We start from the raw sequence: 22,260 nt of genomic DNA on the forward strand, positions 1-22,260 counted from the left end.
GAAAACCTAATGTGTTTATTCTAAATTTGATCTTACTGCCAGGGTTGTTGTTTTCACTTGTTTCTGGTCTTAACACTGACATGAGCTAAGCAGCTGCTCGCTCTGGTTTTATATTTACTGTAAATAAATGTTTTATTAAGGTCATAATGCTCTGCATGAAACTACCATTCCCTTGCATGAATTTGTTTTTTGTATATTTGTAGCTTAAAACTCATAACCTTGTTGCACTTTCAGTAGGTTTACAGAACTGACGACAGTTCTGCAGAAAAATGCTGGCTATGCAGTTCCTGGATTCGTCATCTGAGTGTTTCTCCACAGAGGAAGTTTGCAATAAATGACCAACTTTACAAAAGAAGTGTACTGAGGGTTCATAAACCTTTTCCATGGTCGAGTTCAAGTACTTTTCAACGACTTTCAAGGTGCATTTCAAGCCTCTCCAGCATCTCAAAGTTTTAGTGCATGCATTTTTAAAATCACATTAATGCTTGTTTGTTCTTTCCAAAACAATTTGCTTAAGCTACCGCAGCATCTCCCTACAGTGCTCCTCTTTAATAATGTTAACCTGGCATATCAGATAGACTGTTTCACATATCCATTGCATGGGAAAGGTCTCACACCCAGAGAGAAAGAAAGAAATCTCGGAGGATGTTCGGATGAAAGTTCTGTCTAACTCAATGATTATGAGCCAATCAGAGCGACAAAGCCTATGACATAGTGGGCATGAAACTTGACATGCCAGATACACTGTTTCATATATCCATTGCATTGCATATATTTCATATTTATCTGGGAGACCTCACATGGAAAGCATTTGGGAAAACTCTTGATACTGGGCACCAGTCACATTCATTACAGGTCAATCAGATCAACAAGACAAAATGAGGTAGTACACATGCACAGCTCCAGTTTGTTCCAGACCCATCTTCTGGTGGGTTCAAACGGTGCAGACTGGAGTTTTGCCAGATAGACTTGTCTTTTGACAGACATGTAGTCTGGCTCTCAACATTATCTTCTGTTGCTATTACCATAACTAGGGGAGCCAGTTGCCAGTCTGGAGAAGAGCAAAAACATCTTTTCCACCACCCTTCTTTTAATAAAGAAATGTTGTCAAGTCCTGATAAAACTACTGTTGTAGCTACATCTGAGCTAAGTGCTACACCAGCAACCATCGTTTATCAGCTGTCTGTACAATAATACAATATGTCTGTTGCTGCCACCTCATTCTCCTCAAATGATGCTGATTGTGGTCTGATCTGTTTTTAGACTCGGCACAATCATTTCAGACTGAAGCTTTGCAAGATGAATCTGCCTGATGACAGACATAGAACCCGGCCATCAGGTTTGCAAGGTTACATTAATGTCTGACTCCGCCTCTCTCAGGAAATGGATGTGGCTCTCCTGATTATCCTCTCAGAGAGGAGGATCAGGAGAGGAGTGCAGAAGTGTATTTGCATAACATGTTACCTTAAAAAAGTCTCAGACAGCTCAGTGGACAAGTTAAAAGTCATCTGCATCTTGTGTTATCAAACATTTACCTTCTTACTGTTCACTTACTTCTTTTTCAATCTATGAGTACATTTTCCATGGACAAGTTCTTTGCATAGGGGAATTGATCTCAATTAACTACATAAATTCTGATATTAATTGGGATTAAAACTATTTAAGTGTTTATTCTTTCTATTCACTAATACTTACCTTGTGCAAAAAAGTAAATTATATTCCATAAGACCATTCTCTAGATGCTTTAGACTAGATTACAATTAAAGAAAAACACAACCAAATTAATATTAAACATATCTGTATGAAAAGCATAATTTTCAAGAGATTCATTATAAAACTGACTGTGATAACCCCTCAAAATTATGACCAGTACTTCCAGTTCACTTGGTTATTGCCAGCTATTTTTCAACAGAGAAACACTGTTTCTCACCAACATCATTTCCTCCATTGCTTCATTACTTTTTAATGTGAAATATTTATCATTTTTATCTATCTAATGAGTAACAAGCTCACTCAGAAAGCTATTTATCATGAGAGACAAACAATTTCAATTTCAAGCACTTGAACTAAAATCTAAACATTTTCAAACCTTGAAAACACAAAATTAAAATTCAGGCATTTTTGTTCACTTTCATTTTCCCATTTATGACAACAGTAAAATAAGACTTAAAGGTATGTGTTAAGGGGATGGTGGCTTTGAGGTAGCTGTGTTTATCTCAACATTCAGCTCAAGCACTGAATTTTCCCTCACTGGTACCTTCTTCCTTTCAAAAATTGGATGGTGATGGCCAAAAAGCTGGACTTAAGGGTTCAGAGTGGTAGTCTAAAAACCAATGTCTTACATCACGGTGGCTACAATCCTTTCTCTGTAGAGTCTAGGATTAGAAACCAGGTTTCCGCGGTGACACGTTGATGCTTCGCCACTCTACCATCTGTTGACTCACTCTGGAAAAAGAAGTATTTTCATAGCTGCTCTTTAATTAAAGAGGCATGAAAACAAGTGTGAACTTGAAACACTTGAAGTTAAACTCATCCAACTATTGGGAAGGTATTTCTGAAAACATTCTGAGACATATTGGCGATGGCAGTGGAGCCTCCCTTTTCTTAATATAACCCAGTAATTGCCAGTAACCACAGGAAGAAGACATATGCAGGTACTGGCATCAAAATACGAAAACCTGCTCATTTAAGGCAGCCTGGGAAAGACTCTCTACTTAGAACTTTAAATAGTGCCATTCCCTCATAATACTGCTGTTTGTCTTAAAGTTGGTGGAACATGTTAGGAATTCTTAGCACTTAATTTTGTAAAGAAGACTTATGCAGTAATCTGTCCAGATGGCCATGAACGAGAATGAAATCCATGAATTCTTTGGTTAAACCATCACCAGTAAAAAATATTTACGATCCACACAGGCAGTGGAGAACAAATTGCGCTGTTCCCTTTCCTCAGTTCTGTCAGTCACCAATTATCTCATCCATGGTATTTTCTTGGATGATCATCAAGCCTGGCTCTCTGCCAGCTCTCAAACCAACTTCACACAGACATTCACAGGGACATGCAGAGTCTGAACTCCAAACCAAGCCTCATTTAACAAGCATCTCAAATGCAGAGTTTTTATGAATTACTGTTTGTGGTCCAACAGGAAAAAATTTTCATTGGAAGGGTGCGTTGGCACTCCAGTTTTGCGGTCAAACAGCAGCTGAACTCTTTTGTTTTTCCTCCATAACTCTCTCGTTCAAGCACAGACAGAGAGGAGGGCACTGCCTGGAAAAATCAGCCCCCTCAAACTATTTTTGTCAGAACTTAGATTACTGTGAACATACGATAAGATTTCATCCTGTATTGTAACATTTCACCACCAAACATATCATCAGTGCGAGGTGCAAGCCAAACTGATCCTAAATCTCCTTCAGGATCAATAAAGTGTCTATCTAATCTAATTTGATCTGATCCTAAAACCAGCAAAGGTTTGACCTCTTGTGAAATCTATTTCAGGTTTTACTTCTGTCTTTAGGGCTACACTGCCTAAAATAACTTGGTTTCTACACAACAAAACAACACCACTCGGCTGTCCTCTATCAACTAATCTGTGGAATCTTTTTAATAGAAACCACCGAACTGTAAGTGAAATGGTAGGAGGGAAATTCCCTGGTATTTTTTCTGGCCTTTAAGAGGGTATAAGAAAAATCCCTGCCAAAATAAAGTGCCTGCTGTTTGGAAAACTACCACTAAAATGTTGGGACAATGCTGCCAACAGGAATGTGAATCATAACAACAAACGATATTCAACAAGTATTTATCATGCAATAGGTAAAATTTTCCCACTAAAATGTCACATAGAATTAAAAATGACTGCTCCTGTGTCATGTATTTTTTGTTTTAACACATAATTGTCTAAGTAAACCCTGTGATGAGGAACACTGCCCTTCCCCTGTAACAATTTTAGCACCACTAGATATTTCCAGATTGATTAGAGACCAGATAAAGTAGCAACCTAACCTTGCTAAGCAGATTGATATGCCTGTTTCCGTGTTTCTCACTGGTGAATCCATCTTGCAAAGCTACCATCTGAACCGAAAGTGACAGGACCAATCAGTGATGAGGGGCAGTACTTTCAAGCACAGCAGAGTCGTGACATAAACAAGCAGCAGCAAGGGCTGGTGCAGTTATGGAGGAAGAGATTAGCACGGATGCTGCTAAAGCGCCAGTTTTAGCAGAACTTGACGACATTTCTTCATTAAAAGAAGAACAAAGAACAGCAGTGAGTTGTTTTCTTTTCAAAAACAACAAAAGTTGAGTACTTACACGTCTATAGTCACCATGTTTCGCGTTATTGTGATATCTCAGTGTAGTTTGGAGGGATCCACTTCAAACTTTGCAATAACATCCACCATGCCTCATTAAAGATCTGATTGGAGGTTATAAGTTAAAAGTTAAGGTCATAAGCCCCATGTTAATCCCTTGCTTTTGAATACAGTTGCTCAAGGACAATGAGACATTTTCTTCAAAATTAACTCAAACATTCCTAACGATTCCATGATGACCTGATTGGATTTTTGAGGTCTTAGTCCCAAGCTGAAGACTTCATGTTGCTAGCTCTGTGGTGGGAAGTGCAAAAAACTGCAGTTCCTCAAGGGGACCAGATGTGCTGAGAGGGGTTTGGCTGCAGACCACGGCTCTTAGATGCTCCCTCTTGCACACCAGTGTGAGAAGCTGACTCCTCCAGGATGGAGGCCTGTACATATTTGCTGTTTCAGATTTTTTTTTAATTCAACCATATCCATACCTACAGTCTGGTAGTTCCATTCATGAAATGATAATGACGCAAACACTACAGAACAGGCAACCTTTTATAAATAAAACAGGCAAAAAAGGTCAGAGGTCAAATCTTAAATTAAATCATTATCCATTTTGGTTACTCAAAACAGACCTCGCTATGGCTTGGTAAAGCTAGCATAGTTACACTAGCTACATGGTAGCAACATTGCTAAGAAAGTCAATGTAGCTACGTGAGCTTAAGTTTTACAAGGGCTTTAGCAAATGTAGCCAATACTAACGTAGATATGATCACTAAGTAGGTAACATAGCTAAGTTAGCTTTAGCAAACGTAGCATAAGCTAACATCTCTAACTGGTTTTGTTAGCTCTAGCTATGTTAACTACGTATAGCTATTTTAATTTAACAAACTATGGGGCTAAGAGAGTGCAAAACTGTAAAAAGGATGCAGACTTCAGATTTTCAGCAACATTATCTAGATAGCTTACATAGCTTATGTAGCTTTGTTAGCTTTAGTCTTGGCTATGTTTGCTACGTAGCTATTTTACTTTAATAAAAATATGAGTTTATGAGATTTTCAAACATGTAAAAGTGGTACAGTCTTTCTGTCTTCAACTATATTACCTAAATAGCTTACGTAGATTCATTAGCTTTAGCCTTAGCTATATTAGCTGTGTTAGAATGTTTTCACGGATGACAAGGTTTCCCCCTGTGAGCTCAGATCTGCCTAACTCTGTAGCTCACTTCTTTTGAATTGAGGACTACTCCATAAAAACTACACTCTTTAGGGTGTGTAACTCACTAGTAAAACACTGTTTTTGTTTCATGAATGAATTTCACATAATGAGAGAAAAAAAGCTTTTAAAATGGTCCTTCTGGTTTGGGCTATGAGCTACTTGCAAAGCATTCTGAGATTGAAATTCATCCATGACATGAAATAAGGTGTTGGTTAATACACCTTATGGACTGCAGTGTTTTATTGGGTCGAGCCCTCTGTTCAAAACAAGATGTTAGCAATGCAGGTGGGTTGAACTGAGCAGTGCATCTATACTTGTCATCTTTTGTTATAGTTTTGATTCTGAGCTGTGGGAAACTTGGTGGCAGGATTAATATCCGGTACCTTGAAAATATTCGACTTGCTGTTATAATGGTAAGTAGATGAATTAAATTGCCCATTGTAGAGCAAGGGATGAATATTTCATTAAAAAATCAATTTCTAAATTTTTCTTAGCAATGGCCTCTCCAGCGCAGTAATTACACTTAAGACGAGTTATTTCAATAATGTGAGCATACTGTGCATGATGTGTAATGAACACCTACAAAACCTGAAATATGAAACAGCCATCTATGCTTCATAAACCATCGCTGTAATATTAGAGAATGTCTACAGGAGGTCCTGCTGCAGGAATGAATGTAGTTTCAATGGCTAACTTATTCATCCTTTCAACAAAAACTTTTATTGAAGTGGTGTGTTTCAGTCCATGGCTAAATGCATCATATGAAAAGGTTAAGCATGATGAAAGCTGCATAGGGCTCCTACACACCATATGGTTTCTACAGTTATCAGATGCCATTGTATTACACTACTGTCTGTCTTATTGTGGGGTTACTTTAAGTTATTAAGATTGATTTGCACATTACACAAGTGATCAGGGGCAGTGTTGTTTTAAGAGACATATGAATTCTCGACTAGTTTGCCTGTTCTACAACCTTTGGAAACACGGGCAAGAGATAACTGAGAGAGAGACAAAGGCCACACGAAAGACAACAGAACTCTCTTCTCCCAAAATGATAGCTGGGAGAAACTTGAGATTTGAGAGCTTTGAGAGCACAGAAGCAGAAAAAAGAAAACAACATGAGGCTCTGCTGAAGATGTTACAACCCCCACCCTGTTATTTCTCCTTTTTTATTTTGTTGAACTAATGCTATGATGTAATCTTGCACAGTCAGCATGAGTTTAAATGAGGAAGCTTCTTATAAAAGAAAAAAACTGAAAACTGTAGGGTGCAGAAAGAAGAAAGAACTTTTCCAAAAATGGTATAGGTATCAAAGAAAAAACACAGACAGACATGTGGCTGCCAGAGGGCAATGGGCATAAAATGAGCCACTGGTCCCAAGGAATTTAATCCCCTTTGGCACATCAGTGCATCCACACCCACAGTGTTTGTGCATTTGTGCAGGTTTTATCAGTTAGAACGCCCTCAACAAACAAAGAATATAGATGGAGTAGTAATCAAATATTATTCCGACACACCGCACACCTTGGCTCGCATGAGCGAGAGAGACACACAGCTGGAGAACACACACACACACAAACACATGGTGCTGACGCGCTGATCCTCCGTGCAGAGAGAGAGGCGCTTTAAAGCAGAGAGAAAGTTCAGGTCTGAGTTTATCCTCCAACATTCTGAAACTTTTTCCCTAAACAGATAGAAGCCTTCAGTCTAAATTACCAACAAGCCAGCGCGAGTGTGTGTCCGTATATGTATGTGAGTGTCATGTTTGTGTGTGTCATACAGCATCAATACCCTTGGCACTGCATAAAAACACACAAATGGATGAAGAGACCAATTTGAGGCTTGTATGTGCCAAAAACGCCTCTCTGTAACAAGCCTAAATCATAAGGGCTAACTGACAAGCACTTTCAGAGTGAAGCATTGTGACACTGATAAATTCAACCCGCCATCGTGGCTAGTTAGAGTCACGATGCTACCCGCCACGGCCGAAATCCACTCGCATTTGGCTAGTTGACGGGTGTAAAAGTCAAGCCCTGCACAGGAAACAGCCCGACCTGGAACAAAAAAATATCAAACATGTTTGCTGCTTACAACTTTTTAAAAATATGTCTTTGAAAACTTCTGAATATTTGAGGCACTTTCTTTATGCATCAAACACCAAACCTTGCTGTGAAAAAATGTTTAGATTTTTAAAGTTTTGTGGGCAGTATGCTAATTATTATTGACACCAACCCTGATGATGCAGTTCAGCAGAAAAACAAATATTATATATAGGGGTAAAACAAAGAGAGGTGTTATAACTCTCCTCCCTAATGAAAATCTCAGACCCATATTTCTAACCCCCCCAAAACCTCCTATATTTTAAAACCTAAATCTTGGCATGAGCTCTAGATCCTGGGACTGCTTCCGGCATGAATGCGAAAGCTCCTTGTTAAGGGTGTTTCCCCCTCGTTATGAGAAATGTATGCATGAAAACAAAACACTACTCTTCTGGAGGAGGAAGTGGAGGTGGGCAGAGGTGGGCAGAGGTGAGCAGTGCTGGTCTCAACTCGCCAGAAATGCTGAGTGTTTGGGGATTACCATGTAACAGAGGTGAGTTTGGGTGATCAAGCTTGCAATCTATGGCAGGCACCATTTGGTTTTAGATTTGGACACCTTTATTTATATATATCATATTTATATCAGTGCAGAAATTCTACATATTTTATCTTTAATAAAAAATTGTGTCCAGTTCTGGTAAAAACTAGTCCTGCTACATCTGATCTAATTGCTTCACCTGCAGCCATTGTTTACTGGCTTGCAGTACAACTAAACCACGCGTTCTTATCCTCAAATGATGCTGACTGGTCCATTCATTCTCAGACTGAGCACGAACATGTCAGACAGGAGCTTTGCAAAATGGATCTGCCTAGTGATAAACAAGGAATCTGGCCAATTCATCGAAAACACAACAGTTTTACTATCGACCAAAATATGGGTACATGAAAAGGAGAATATTTTCTCTTAACGTCAGTCAGTTAGCAGCAGTTTGTCAGCTGTAAAAGTATGTGCAACCTAAGTTAATCTACTGTAGGTCCTTGTAGCTGTTAGTGAGATTATCCTATTAGTGATTACAGAGTACTATAAAGAATACGCAATCAGTGGCTTCTTTTGCCACACAGCTTCTTTTTCCAGGCACACGTCCACAACCCACTGAAACAGCCCTGCAACCCATTTTGGGTCCTGACCCACCAGAAGAGAACCACTAGTTTATACATCTCACAAAGATCTATGACATAAGGATGGTAAGCGGATGCAGAGGTCCATATGGAGCACAGCTGTCTCAAAACTGTTCTGAATTATTAACTCAAAATTATGTGGGACGAATAAAGACCTTACATAGAATGAAATTTATACAGACCAGCGACAACACATAAAGATTGACCTCTTACTCCTTTGTGTTCTCGGCATTGCTGACCCAGAACAACCTTTAACATCTTCCTGCAACTGTAAAGTTTTGAATTGAGTCACTGAAGTAAAGCAGGCCTGCAGGGATTACACTTCACTCTGGCAAGTGTGACTTGTCAACAAAAAGTCTCCTCTGAGCATACCCCCTACCTCTTAAGAGCTGATAGAAAGACACAGTGAGGCAGCAGGGGAGTATATGCCCTCTCACCACCAACATCTGGTTTACTTCTATGAGTTCTGTCATTGCAGACATGATGAGCCACAGCTGCTTTAAACCAACAGGAGGAAGAGAAGGAGGAGTGTTTGGAGAAAGATAAAGCTGCAGTTAAAAATACTAAATCACAAGTACCCACGGATTGATAGTGATTTAAAAGGAGGCATTAACATACCGAGCAAAAGGAGTTTGACTTCTCTGGAGGATTTCTCTCTGTCCTCTCTCAGGTTTTTATCAATCATTTTACTCCTCTCCACCGCAGCCTTGTCCTCGGCGCTGATCGTGCAGCCCATTTTCACTCTGAAAGTGCTTTTTTTGCCGTCTTTCTGTGGGTTCAGCAGTTCATGGGTCGTAGAGAAACACCGTCAAACAGCCCTCTGGTAGGCCAGGACTCAACTTTGTCAGCCGAGGAGGAGAAGCGGAGAGAGGGGAGAAAAGGCGTTGGCACGGGAGGCTCGTCTGTCCAAAGTGAAGCCACAGCCTGATGCTGAGCTCACACAGCTCCGGTCCACACACTCCCCTCTATCTGTGCCGGAGATACAATGTCAGCGAAAGACAAACCGAAACTTAGACTTTTCTCAACAAATCCTTGTATCCAAGTTATCCGAAGTTCAGACCCAGAGGTGAACTGAATTTAAAAAAAGAAAAACACTAAATAAAATATATTAAAACGTATTAGGAAATCTGGCGCATACTCCAGCGCTTCAAAGTAACACTAAAATCACACAGCCTGTACTTGTTTGAATGAGACGAGCTCCAGCACAGCCGTGCGTTCATCCAGATGATCCAGCTGCAAACCGAGAAAACGGCACTGAAAAGGGAAAATTGGTGTGCCCCAATGGGCTGACGGGAAATGGAGTCCTCAACGAACCAATCGCTACGAAAAATCTATTATCGGTTTAATTGCATAATCTCATTCAAAAGTCAATAATACTCATTTGAGGAGTTAGCGATCTCAATAATAATGTAGTCTAAACAAGCGAAAGACTCTTGTTAAGATTTCTCACAAGTTTTCATGCAACCAGTAGGTAAAGCTCGTTTGTGTGATGTTAGAGCGCCCCCAGTGGACCCAGAGCTGCACTACAGGCTAAAACTTTATAAGTTAATGTAACCTGAATGCCGACTGAAGACGTGCCTTTCTCTTCTCAGTTTTGTTTCTTTTCAGGCGTTTCAAGCTTGAAACTAATAAAGACATGATGGAGGTGAGTAAAGTTTGAGTGTTAAACGAATAACTTTGCACAAAATGATACCAGCGTGAAATAAATCATAGCATAACTCAAAAAAGGTACAAGGCCATGTCATGTATCAGTAAACGTTAAATATTGATTCCGTGAAATTTTTCAGCGGTATTAAAGTCAGTTACGGGTAGCAGATATGTAATTAAACTAATTTAACAACGTGTTTTTGTTGTCATCTCGAACAGCTAGCTTTTCTCCTATCCTAGCTTAAATGAATATCATGGCTCACTGCGTTTCTGGGGTACCTTTCCAAATTATTTTTCACTCACCATGTTTTTCTACAACTGGTATTTTTACAGCTTTTAACAGCTAAAATCTTAAATGTAGGGGATGAATCACATTTTCAACCAAGATATAGGCTACGCTTTACACCAGGGATCAATTAGTTTGGAGTGAGGGCCAGTTCCTGAAAAAGCATCCCATATGAAGGGTCTGAGAATTAAGACATGACAGTAAAAGTACTAATTTTTATTGCTTCCATCAAGCAATCAAACTGTTTTGGACTTTCTCATCTGTGCCAACCTCCTCAGTTGACACAAGCATACTTGCCTTGAAGGTCTTTTTAGTTGTAAAATACTTTTTCTTTTTGCCTAAAAATACATCCAACCACTTATACCACTAATATTGGTGCCATTATCAATTCTTATTATTGATTCTTTATCAATTATTGATATCTTTCTGTTAATTCTCTCTTTGGAAAGAGAGGACTATATCGCTTTTCACTGTTAACAACTCGAATCTTACTGCGTCGCTTTCTCTCTGAACACTGGACAAGATGTAATCCACCTTCGGTGAGAGTGTCAAACACACTTAAGCTACGGACTACAATAAACAGTTTTGATCACTAAAATGTTGAAAATTAAGTTTGGGGAGGAGAACATGCTACAAATGTTCTCTTTTTGTTGGAAATGTCTCAGTAAAACAATCTGCTCTCTGGATCTTCTGTGTCTGAACTTGAATTAGAATAAAATACTCCTGGTAATTTTGCTTTAAAAAATAAAACATTGAAATAAATATCAAACTAGACACTGGATCCTACATTTCTGGATGTATAGGACAAAAATTTAAATCTTGTACAAATTAACAGTTCTTGTGCAAAAAGATGAATGAATTCACCAGACATACTCCATGCTGTTCATGTCATATTTTTGATAAATGAAGCCAAACTTTCGACTGCTTTAGCCTGTTTTTGTGACTGTCCTCATCCTCCTTGACTTCTCTGTGCTTTGCTGACTGCCTCTCATGTGGCTGTATTTTTCAAGGCATGTGGAAGTAAGATGTCGTTAAGGGAATCATTAGGATTAAATGTAAATGATGTTGATGGATTTAAACAATTGGAACGGGTTCTCAATTCCCATCCCTACTCAGGGCAGAAAACAGAGTTAAGTAGTGTCAAGTTGTCTTAAAATGCCTTCTCAAGTTGTATTTCTTACACACCAATATGTATTCATGTAGAGTAAGCACAAACCGATAAAATGCACACTTCTTCATTCACTGTTAAACTGTGTTCTCTGCATGTGCTTTTTTTTTTTTTTTTAAAGTAAAAGTGACGCTTTGTCTGCCTGACTGGCTTGTGCATTTGCAGAGAAACAGGTGCAAAATGTGCATGTTGACTTTTGAATAGAGAGCAGTGCATGTGTTAGACAGGAATGAGAAAATGTGCTATAAATAAGGACAACAGCATCAATGTGAGATGACAAATTGGAAAATAAATGTGACTGATGTGAAAAATTTCGGTTCGGTAAATACCTCGGTTTTGGGAGAACTTTTCACAGCCCATCTTGGCAGATAAACATGTTAGAGCTGTGTGAAATCTGAGGATAACTTTACCTATGAGGCAGCTGCAGACATAATGGTCCCTTCTCCCCCTCCTCTGAGGCTGTTGAAGGTAGAATTAATTTGATACACAAAACCAGAGCACCATTGTTTAGAATAAAAAGATGTTAAATGATGGGAAATTCAGAACCGGCTGGTGAGACTTTTTGTTGTTCCTCCTTGTTAAAGTGACATTCTTGTTTGAGTGGTGCCTTCTCAAATGCTTTAAATTGGACAGCATGCTGTCAGCGACACAGCTGCTGAATAATGTCAGAGCTAATGTTGTTGTCTTTGTCCACTGTTGTTTTTACTGGGAAACAAAGCGTTCCTAAACAGGACACTTTGATTTGGCAATATTCAGACTGTTGCTGTCGTTTGTGGTTGTGTGGTTGCCAGGACAGTGTGACAGTGAGTTCTTTGGTTTTCCATCCGTGTATGAGCTTCGCTCCACATGTATCTGTTCGGTACACGTCTGTACCATACTGAGAGGCCCGTACTGAATCTGTATGGTACGAATACATGTACCTTTACACCCCTAATATATTTAGGGCTGTCACTAGATTAAAAATTTCAATTACGATTAATCTCACAACTTCCATAGTTAACACATGATTAATTGCAAATTAATCGCACCTTTTAAAAAAAAAAAAATTGTCCTTAAAGTGCCAAACAGGAATATTTTTTAAGATTTAAATACCCTTATCAACCATAGTGGAGAAAATGCTTTCTTTATGCAAATTGTTGTTTATAGTAACAATCCAATCAGATTTTTTAATAAAAAATTTTCTAGATTAAGTTCGAAGATACTGAATGTTCTGAAAATATGCTGGGAGCATAACATGCCCAACAAGCCACAACAGATGGACATACTGACGTTAATGTAACATTACTGAATAATACAACAATTCAGATCAGATCAGTGTAGATTTACAGATGATGAATGATGAAGAATTTTGATGTAGACATTTTGATTAAAAAGACTTGCCTACCAAATACTGACTTATCTCATTAATAAATAGACATATCAGAACATTTCATAAACAGTACAGTATATTAAATATATCTCTATGTGTAACAAGGTTTTTCTTCCTCATCAGCTCCAGCCTCCTGCTCCTCCTGCCAAGCACAGCCCGTCCCTCCGTCATCAGCATGGGTTACTGAGGCAACAGCTGATCCAGAGAAGTCAAGATCTGTAAGTAAGTGAGAAAATTCATGTGAGTGATTCCCTGCCTGATCCACCGAGGGAGAGTTTTCTTTGCAGATCGCCTCCATACTCATGTTTTATTTTGGCTCCTGCCTGTAGAGCTGTGCGCCTTCATCACTCACTTCCCCTCATCCCCTGTATGTCTGTGCTGGACACCCAGCAGTGACACGATGCTGGCATCCTTCCTTGAGCACCTTCAGCAGGCGTGTTGTCGCCTGCCTCAAAGGTCAGCCTGTTTGAACTGAGCTCTGTGGGAGGTGCCCTCCTGTGCTGCACATGAAAGCTGTGAGTCAGTGCGACCTATGGGGAGCAGCACAGGAGAGGGGAAATTAGGATAAAGGGAAAAAAGAGGATGAGCTTTAGGAGCTGATTACAGAATATGGTATTTGTGGTGGAAACTAACATGCCTAAGTTTACATTTTACTGTGAAACAAGTCGCACAAGAAGTGATTTAGAGCTTATTTGTGTTAATTACTGCATTCAAATGTAAATAATCATGCATGTTTCCAATTATCTTTGCTTTTTTAACATTTCCACCTTTGTTATCTTTAGATCTATGATAGGTGAGTATAGTTGAGTTTGTTTTTTTATACTGACTGTCATTCAGAACATTCCCTCTGGCAAGTGTCCTCTAAATGTCAGTCCTCTTTATCCTCTTATCTGGGCTTCAGTTCACCTCAGTGACAGCACATCCTCACCTGTATTATTCCCCCTCCCTACATGAAAGGAGGTAAAAATGACTGGCAGGACTGATCATATGCTGAATGCAGTTATTGATGTAAAATTGTCTAGAATCACATCAACAAACCCAACACTCAGGGTAATCTTCTCTCTTTCTCTTTAATCATTTCAGCTGACGAGTAACCAATACACAAGAGACTCAGATAAAGGGAGAAACAGAAAAAAAGAGGAATCCAAACAGTCTTTTCAGCTCAGGTACAAAAACAGCCAACCAAAAAAATATAGTTACACAGGGGAGAATTTACATACTGTGGGGATTTATGATTAAAGAAAAACATCTCCTGAAAAATAGGGACACTATCTGCCACTCAGAGCAGAAGAGATTATTTCTTCATCCTCATTGTCAGCAGATGGTGGCAGAAAATAAGGCTTGAAGAGTTCAGTGATTGGTTGGGGCAGTTTTGTTGGAAAGGTAACAGATACCCAGCTGATCTAATTTTGATTTGCAGTCAACATGCAAGGCTTTGGCTGTGTGAAATGTCAGTGAATTTATTACAACACTGTGCCATCAACAAATAGACGATCAATAACTGTCAAAGCAAAAGATCTCAGCTTATCCAAAGGGATCGAGCACTTATTTTAATGCTGGTATTTTCTATCAAAGTAGCTTTATGTTGACTATTAAAAAAATAGCACAACTGTTTTTGTTGCTTTGAAATGTTGAGAACCATGCAGGAGGTTTAGTCTTGTGCTCATCTTTAACCTTATAGAATGTTGACCTTGCACCATCTTTAACACAAAAGAAACCTTTGAAAACAAGATGACATGCTGACCCTGCCTGAAAAACAGCAACTAAGTAATCTATTTTAAAAAAAATTAAGAACATTTTGTCTTCATGCAGGACAAAGGAACCCTTTTTTGTTCTGACCGGGAGCAAATGGTGACCCTCTCCTGTGCGCCTTGTGTGGAGCATCTTGTGATCAAGCCATCAGTTTGTTGTGAGGCAGTTCAAAAACAGATGAAAGCAGCAAAAATATAAAAGAGACTCACAGAAAATGGTGTTATGTATGAGATTTGTGCCTCATGATTTTCTTTGGAACATTTGTCACTGCTCGTGTTACTTTTGCATACTTTTCTTATCCACCTGAGATCAGAGAAACTATCACTCATGTTGTCCTTTCGTCGCTGAATGAGGCCAAAGGCAAAGCTCACCATGTGTAAGCATCACCTCACCTGTGTGCTGTGTAGCCACAACAAGCCTGGCTGTTTGGAGCAAAAACAGTTGCACTCGCACTGCGCCTGTGTTTACCTGTAAACATCACAGACATCGGGGGTGACGGGGACCAGTCGTCGAGTCTGAATACACATGGAGCCATAAAGTTACAGTTACTGTGCTACAATTACTGAGTTTTTTCCTTCTTAGGAGATGGACCTGAAATCTTTAGTACAGCTCCTGTAGATCCTTGAAAAATCTTGAAAGGTCTTGAATTGGTATTTGGAAATTTAAGGCCTTAAAAAACTTATTTGTACCAGTGAGAGGTCTTAAATTTTAAGAGGCACTTTGACAAAAGCATGTCTTTGTCCAGTCCTCATTTACTAGCCAGTTCATTTGTTTTTTTTTTTATCATTTTTTGTGCATGTTTGTGTGACAACAGCATTTACAGCAGCGCAGCTTGTACAAAGCCTATCTGTATTAACTGTTCATAATCAGCTTTGCACACCTGTCTTATGATAAATATTACTTTACAATGTAATGATTGAACAGAGGCATTAAATATGCCAGAAAATCAATTTAGGACAAAAATGTCTATGTCTGACATTTCTTACACTTTGCATTTTATCAGAAATTTCAGCCCTTGTCCTGTATACAGACAAATCTCTTATGCCTTTCATTTTTGACTATTGTCCCCTGCAAAAAGTGGAATGAATTTTTCTCAGTTCAGGTCATAAAAAGTCTTAGATTGGATTTTAAAAGTGTGTAGAAACCCTGCTTTTAACAATTTAGAGCAGCCTCAGTGTTTTTCACTGAGCTGAAGTGGTTCAAATCACAAGTTTACCAATGTGAGAATTTTTTGGTGAGAAGGTAATAATCACAAGACTAAGAGCAGATGCAAATGATAACAATGTTCCTGCAGAAGGGCTAGAAATAAACATGCTGACACAAGGGTTATCAGAAATGCCAGCAGCAGCAGCCGTGCAATTATCCTTTTTAACACAATGAACGTTTGAAATTCAACACATTTCTTTTAATGACATTGGCTTTTTTGTGTTATTTCTTGGTGTTATGTGATGATAAAGGGCAAATAAAAACATGGATCAACAGCTACATTATTGGACAGTTATTGTCATTTTTGCACAGATATTCACACTGTCGTTTACATAGAGGGGCAATTTATGGTTTTTTTTGGTCAAAGAGAAATCCTGCATTATGTCAAAGTTCTAACTGATTGTCAGAAGTCTCTTAAGACCTTCAAGACAAAAAATGTGCAAACATTTTGCCCAGTAGTTTTATTAAATGTAAAAGAACAGAGCAGTAATATGGCAGCCTGAAGTGCAGTATTTTTAACGTAACTTAGAAAGACGTGCCATCATCCAAATAGATTGTTTCCTATCTTCTACTTGTCTGATGCAGAACCACCTTTAATGAGCAGTGAATAAACCCATCTCTTTAGTACAAAATATTCACAAACATTTGTTTCTCAATCAATCAAAATATCTTGAATGGCTCTTAGTCCTTTTTCAAACTGTGGAAACTGTGGTCACTGAAGTTTTGCACCTCAGAGCTTTAAATTGCATGATGCTTGTGTATTTGTGACACTGTATGGCTCCCACATGTGTAAAACTGCAGTGTAATGACCGTTTGAGACTTTGGCACAATGTTTATGTTCACTTTTTCAGCATGGCATGATGGAGAGACATATCAGTCCAACAAATTTGAGGAAATATGGATAAAATAAGTTTTTTACAAATTAAAATGGCAATCCATGAGAGGCAGCTACAGCTCGGGTGCCATTTTACAGCAGTTCTCTGAGACATGCAGCTCATTGTTCAGCTGTTGCTGCTGTATGAACTCTGAGGTCTCCTCCAGGATCTGCCCGGGGATTTTGAAGTCAGCTGGTGTGTTCTGCTGAACAGCTGATTCCTGAAGGCCTTCAGTCTCTGGCTCCAGCGTGCTGCCTCTGCTGTTAGAATTGCAGGGCTCCAGATTGCATCCAGTACCCTGCAAAAACTGCAAAAAGTTCTCCTCAATGGAAGCCTCGCGGCTGGCCAGCTGTTCCCCCTCGCCAGCCCCAGCCCGCTTGAAGATGCAGGCCAGTTGGCGACCCAGCTCCTCCCGAATCTGCCGGTTCAGACAGCCATAGAAAAAGGGGTTGGAGGTGAAGCAGAAATAGCCAATCCATGTGACCACATCTTCCAGCTGGGCTAGAGAGATTGGAGAGGTAGACGCTGCAGCAGAGTAGAGATGGAAGGAGAAATATGGCAGCCAGCAGAAGAGAAATTGGCCTCCTACTGCTACCAGCACCACTGCTGCCTTCCCCCCGCTGAAGCTCCTTTGAGGGGTGCTACGTGCTCCAGTCCCCCCGAGGCTCGCCGCCATGGTGGAGTGGCTGCTAGTGGACTCAGACCGTTGTCTTGATGTCTCCATCCATGTTGGCTGAGGGCCGTGCTGCATGGCCGCCACCCTAGCCACCTTGAACATGTTGCAATAGACCACCAGGATGATCAGCATGGGACACAGGAAGTAGATGAATGTAAAGAAGATCATGAAGAGCAGCCGGGTGGTCCTGCCTCCAGACCAGTGGAGTGAGCACAATCTCTGACCCTTAACAAGGTCTGAGGGAGTCCCCAGACTCTCATCCCCTTGGAGCAGCCATCCCAACAGAGGCAGACCCGACATCACAACCGCTTTAATCCAGATTCCTACCAGCACCATCACCACCACCCCCACTGTCATCTTCACCTCGTGACGCATGGGGTGGATGATGTAATAGTAGCGCTCCACGTTGATGGCACATATGGTGAGGATAGCAGCACTCACAAGACACACACTCAGGTAGAGGTAGCTCCGACACAGAGCCTCGTCTACCAGGATCTGATCTGACAGCATCCCAAGAGGCATCAGCACCAGTGCAGCCAGCAGGTCCACCAGACACAGGTGGAACACAAAGGCAAACTTTCTCAGCTGTGGCGTTTTGGTGATGACAATCATCACCGCCAAGTTCCCTACCACTGCTAGCACGTCCATCATGATCATAACACACAACACCAACAGCTGGTTGACGTCTACCCCACCTCCAATACCAGAGATGGGACGGGTGTGGTTGGAGTTATTCTGGTGCAGAGATCCTGTTTGTGTGGGCAGATCGGCAAGAGAAGTGTTCCAGGAGGGGCTTGGTGTGACGGGATGCTCCATGAGAGGATGGGATGAGGAGGAGAGAGTCCGCTGAAGCTCACAGTTCCATCATCCATTCTCCCCTGTCATAGGGTGTCACTGAAGAGCTCAGGGGTGTCTGTCATGGCAGCCCTACAGGCTGGACTCTGGTCTAAAGCTCAGCAGATTATAACTAGATGTTTTACTCTGTTCTTTGTCACTGTTTTGTTTGCTGCCTTGTCCTCCCAATCTGACCAAGGATCTGAAACAAAAGAAATTCACAATTAAGTCAAAAGAGAAGATTTTGATGCTAATATGATTTTCATGAAACACTGCAAACAAACTGTAGCAGTTTTTAAAAAAGAGAGATCATCAGTGTGTTCACTGCCATGCAATTTGGTTTTGACATTTTTGCATTAACTTTTTACCTCCGCCAAGGAGGTTATGTGATCGGCAGGGTTTGTTTGTTAGTTAGTTAGTTTGTTAGCCACATAACTCAAAAAGTTATGGACTAATTTTAATGAAATTTTCAGGAAATGTCAGAGATGGCATAAGGAAGAACTGACTAGATTTTGGGAGTGATCCGGATCACCATTTGGATCAAGGAATTTTTTAAAGGATTCTGTACTATTTGGAGATAGGGCTAATGGCGGAGGTCTGCGCTCTCCGAGTGCTTTTCTAGTTTAACAATTGTATTATTCACATGTTGTTTACTTATTTTAGACACACCACCATCAAGCTATGGTAGTGAGGCCAGGGTCTGGATACTCACAGCTCCTCCCTGCTCTTACAGTGATGGAAAATAATGACACCACAGTGCCTTCAAATGTCTCGTTTTGGAAAAGAACCCCACAACTCAGTGGACAGATCAAGAGTAATATTCACTTTGTGATATCAAACATTTCACTTTTTACTATCCCCTTTAGATTTTTCTAATACTCTTCTATCTGTATCAAGTTCTGTTTTTCTTTGGTTAAGCTAATCTTACATTTGATCCACAAGAAGCCCCTTTTTTCTTCAAGGTGAGCTTTTATCTGAACCAAGAAGTTAATTTCCTTTAGCTTCAGACCATAAAATTACAAAGTAAAAGCATAACAAAGAAAATCATGTCCCTTAATTGTTAACCTTAACTTGGTTACTTATACAGAGAAAGCAACTGAACTCCTGAAAAGAGCACATACTGTGGCATTAACTGGGCATTATTAGACTTCAGTGAGTCATTTTGTACATGCAGTCCTGCACATTTCCTCATTTATAACTGAGCTAAACACTGTATTTCACAACCAAGCAGTATGTGAAAGAGTGAATGGGGCTTGTAGTGTAAAAAGCGCTTTGTCTGGTCTGAAGAATAAGAAAGGGCTAAATTAGTTCAGTCTACATTTATCAGTGGTGATCCTGGAAAAAACATTTGAATCTGCTTTTGCAAATATAAACAGTACATTCCTCTTGATCGCAGTTAGTTTACTCATAAGGCCAAAAGAAGCCGACACATCAAAGACAGCAAATCTAAAGCAATATGACACGTATCCCTCTTATAAAATTTCAGTCCATTTATGTTGCTGTGATCCTCATCTGACATTTCTACGCAGAGTCACATGGCTCTCTAGCTGTAGCTGTAAAGCTGTCAGACTTGATGCATTCTGCACTCAGTTGTATGTGGGGTCATAATTTACAACATATTTGACATCTGCATCCTTGGATGTGTGTTTTCAGGGCAGTCAGTGCCTGAGGGAGCAGCTCCAAGTGCAGAGTGGACCATATGTCCTCGATAACTGAGACAAGAAGCAAACTGGATGTTTGAGTCCTCAATGCAGAGCTCTCTGCTGTTTTTAAGTACTGAGAGAAGACTCTTGATTCATACTGAAAACATGTAACTACAATTCTGATGTGAGGAATGTATAACATTGTGCCTACTATCAAGTTCTGATCTATGATAAAACCTAAGTGGTTTTATAAAAGTATAATCTGAAAATGATGCTTTAACAGTGGCAAAGCACCTTCAGACGAGAAGTATTCAAGAGGCCCCAGACTCTGTTTACTGTCACAACCTCACCTGGACACAACCCCACACACACTGTAAAAGCCGTGGAACAAGCAATACACCTTTGGTACATTTCCGTACGCTGCACACCTGCATGTGTAGGTTTTCCATTTCACAAGTGTAACAGGCTTTATCCCGACAAGGCGCCTGATGTTTCTCTGCCCATGTACACATATCGGTGAGCATGTTAACCTTAAACTGGTGTAAATTTTATATTATTAAAAGGGCAACTAGAAGCTCAATTCACTTGTGAGGTCCAGATCTGTTTTAAGATCTAAATAGCAGCAAAAAAGGCCTGGATTGCTTGCAATGAGTAAAAACAATTACATTTCATGTCAGAGCATTCAAGTTAAATTTATTTCCCCTTTTTACAGAATGTTTTTTACTCATTAGCAATGCAGGCCTTGGTCTTACTTTTTATATCTATGTGGGGGAAGTGGCTTAAAGCAAGTGTCTTTAGATTTCTTTGGACTATAAATTTGAGAAATACATTTGTTTAGACATGCATTTATGCAGTGAATCCCCTGACACACAGTGGTTGGTGGGCTTTTTCTGAATAGGTAAAAGGGTTACACTCACCTTCAACCCAATTTGGGAAAAAAAAATGAACAGCATCTCTTGTTGCTGTGATGTAACAACAGTGGAGGATCCCTCTGGGGAGATTCTTAGTCTAATCAGAATTGATTGTCTTACGGCTCTCTTGGGTCCGAGGTCACTTAAATTAAAATTTTTGCCACAAAGAAAATACGTTAACACAATCGCCTGGAGGCAGTTCTTCTCTTTCAAAGAGTGTTTTATTACACAAAAATCCCTTTACAAACACATCCAAATTGGAAATTTCAGCCTTTTAAGTGTTTTAAAGTGGCTAATTTTATGTTAAAGAAGTGCTCAAAGGGGGGAAATTGTGACTTTAACTGAGCATCCCATTAGTTCTAGTTTGAGTTGTGCTATTTTACCCCAGAGCTTCCAATAAATTCACACAAAGCTAGAATATAAGGTTGCGACACTCTCCAGCTGCAGACTGGAACCATATGACCCTATAATATGCACATGACACAGTGTTTACTGCAAGAGAAAAACTCGCCTGTTGTTCTTTTCATTAAAACACTTCAACTCCTCACCAGCCACAGGAAAGCGACAAGTTTATATGCACTCATTGTAAGGTAAGAGATCCCTACACAAAGAAAACATCATTTTTTTCCCCGCATTTACCCCGAAACACAAACTCATCTCTCCTTGCTCTCATATCAAGTGTGTGCAGAGATACGGCAGTGACATACCTCAGTCTGGAGAGGGGCTGCTTCTTCCTGTGCAGTTTCACCATCTACTGAAGGACCTGTTTCACTCTCTCCCAACACGTCAGAGAGAGAGAGAGAGATAGAGAGAGAGAGAGAGAGAGAGAGAGAGGGATGCTCCTGTGCCTCCTCCTCACCTGGTCCCTTTCATCTCGTCATCACCTCCCACCCAAACCAGCGGACCGCCCCCCTCCCCATCCTTACAGATACAAACACCCCTCCACCTCCTCCTCCTTCTCCTCCCTTCTTTGATCCAGAGCAGAAAAAATAAGGAATAGCTCTCCGGTCTTCTAGCCTGTGATGCACACTCACACACTCGTGTATCGTCTTCAGCACATGTTTAGGGCAACTGCAGCACTGTGCAAAGCAGGCAGGCAGGCGGGAGGCAGCACCCAGCCTCCCGCCTGCCTGCCTGCTCTCCACTGGGTCTTAGTGCCTT

The 22,260-nt window shown here is 40.2% G+C and overlaps 2 protein-coding genes and 1 long non-coding RNA gene across 3 annotated transcripts in view; 1 reads left to right on the plus strand and 2 right to left on the minus strand.

Annotated features, from left to right (window-relative positions):
- gnai3 (guanine nucleotide binding protein (G protein), alpha inhibiting activity polypeptide 3) overlaps positions 1-10,050 on the minus strand; it is a 31,444-nt gene extending 21,394 nt beyond the window's left edge. Inside the window, exon 1 of the mRNA XM_041799305.1 lies at positions 9,351-10,050. Within this exon, the coding sequence (XP_041655239.1) occupies positions 9,351-9,468 (118 nt within the window). The 5' untranslated portion in view covers positions 9,469-10,050. The remainder of the gene's footprint in view (positions 1-9,350) is intronic.
- A 237-nt stretch (positions 10,051-10,287) lies between these two features.
- Positions 10,288-16,532, plus strand: LOC121517931. The gene is made up of 4 exons (XR_005992600.1): positions 10,288-10,377; positions 13,326-13,424; positions 13,532-13,717; positions 15,015-16,532. It is a non-coding gene; the product is annotated as an uncharacterized LOC121517931 (long non-coding RNA).
- Positions 16,533-17,108: 576 nt separating this feature from the next.
- Positions 17,109-18,527, minus strand: gpr61 (G protein-coupled receptor 61). The gene has a single exon (XM_041800381.1). The coding sequence runs from the start codon at positions 18,525-18,527 to the stop codon at positions 17,109-17,111; it is 1,419 nt and encodes a 472-aa protein (XP_041656315.1).
- Positions 18,528-22,260: the final 3,733 nt, after the last annotated feature.

Source organism: Cheilinus undulatus, linkage group 11, assembly GCF_018320785.1.
Source record: "Cheilinus undulatus linkage group 11, ASM1832078v1, whole genome shotgun sequence".
In the NCBI taxonomy this organism is placed as follows: Eukaryota; Metazoa; Chordata; class Actinopteri; order Labriformes; family Labridae; genus Cheilinus; species Cheilinus undulatus.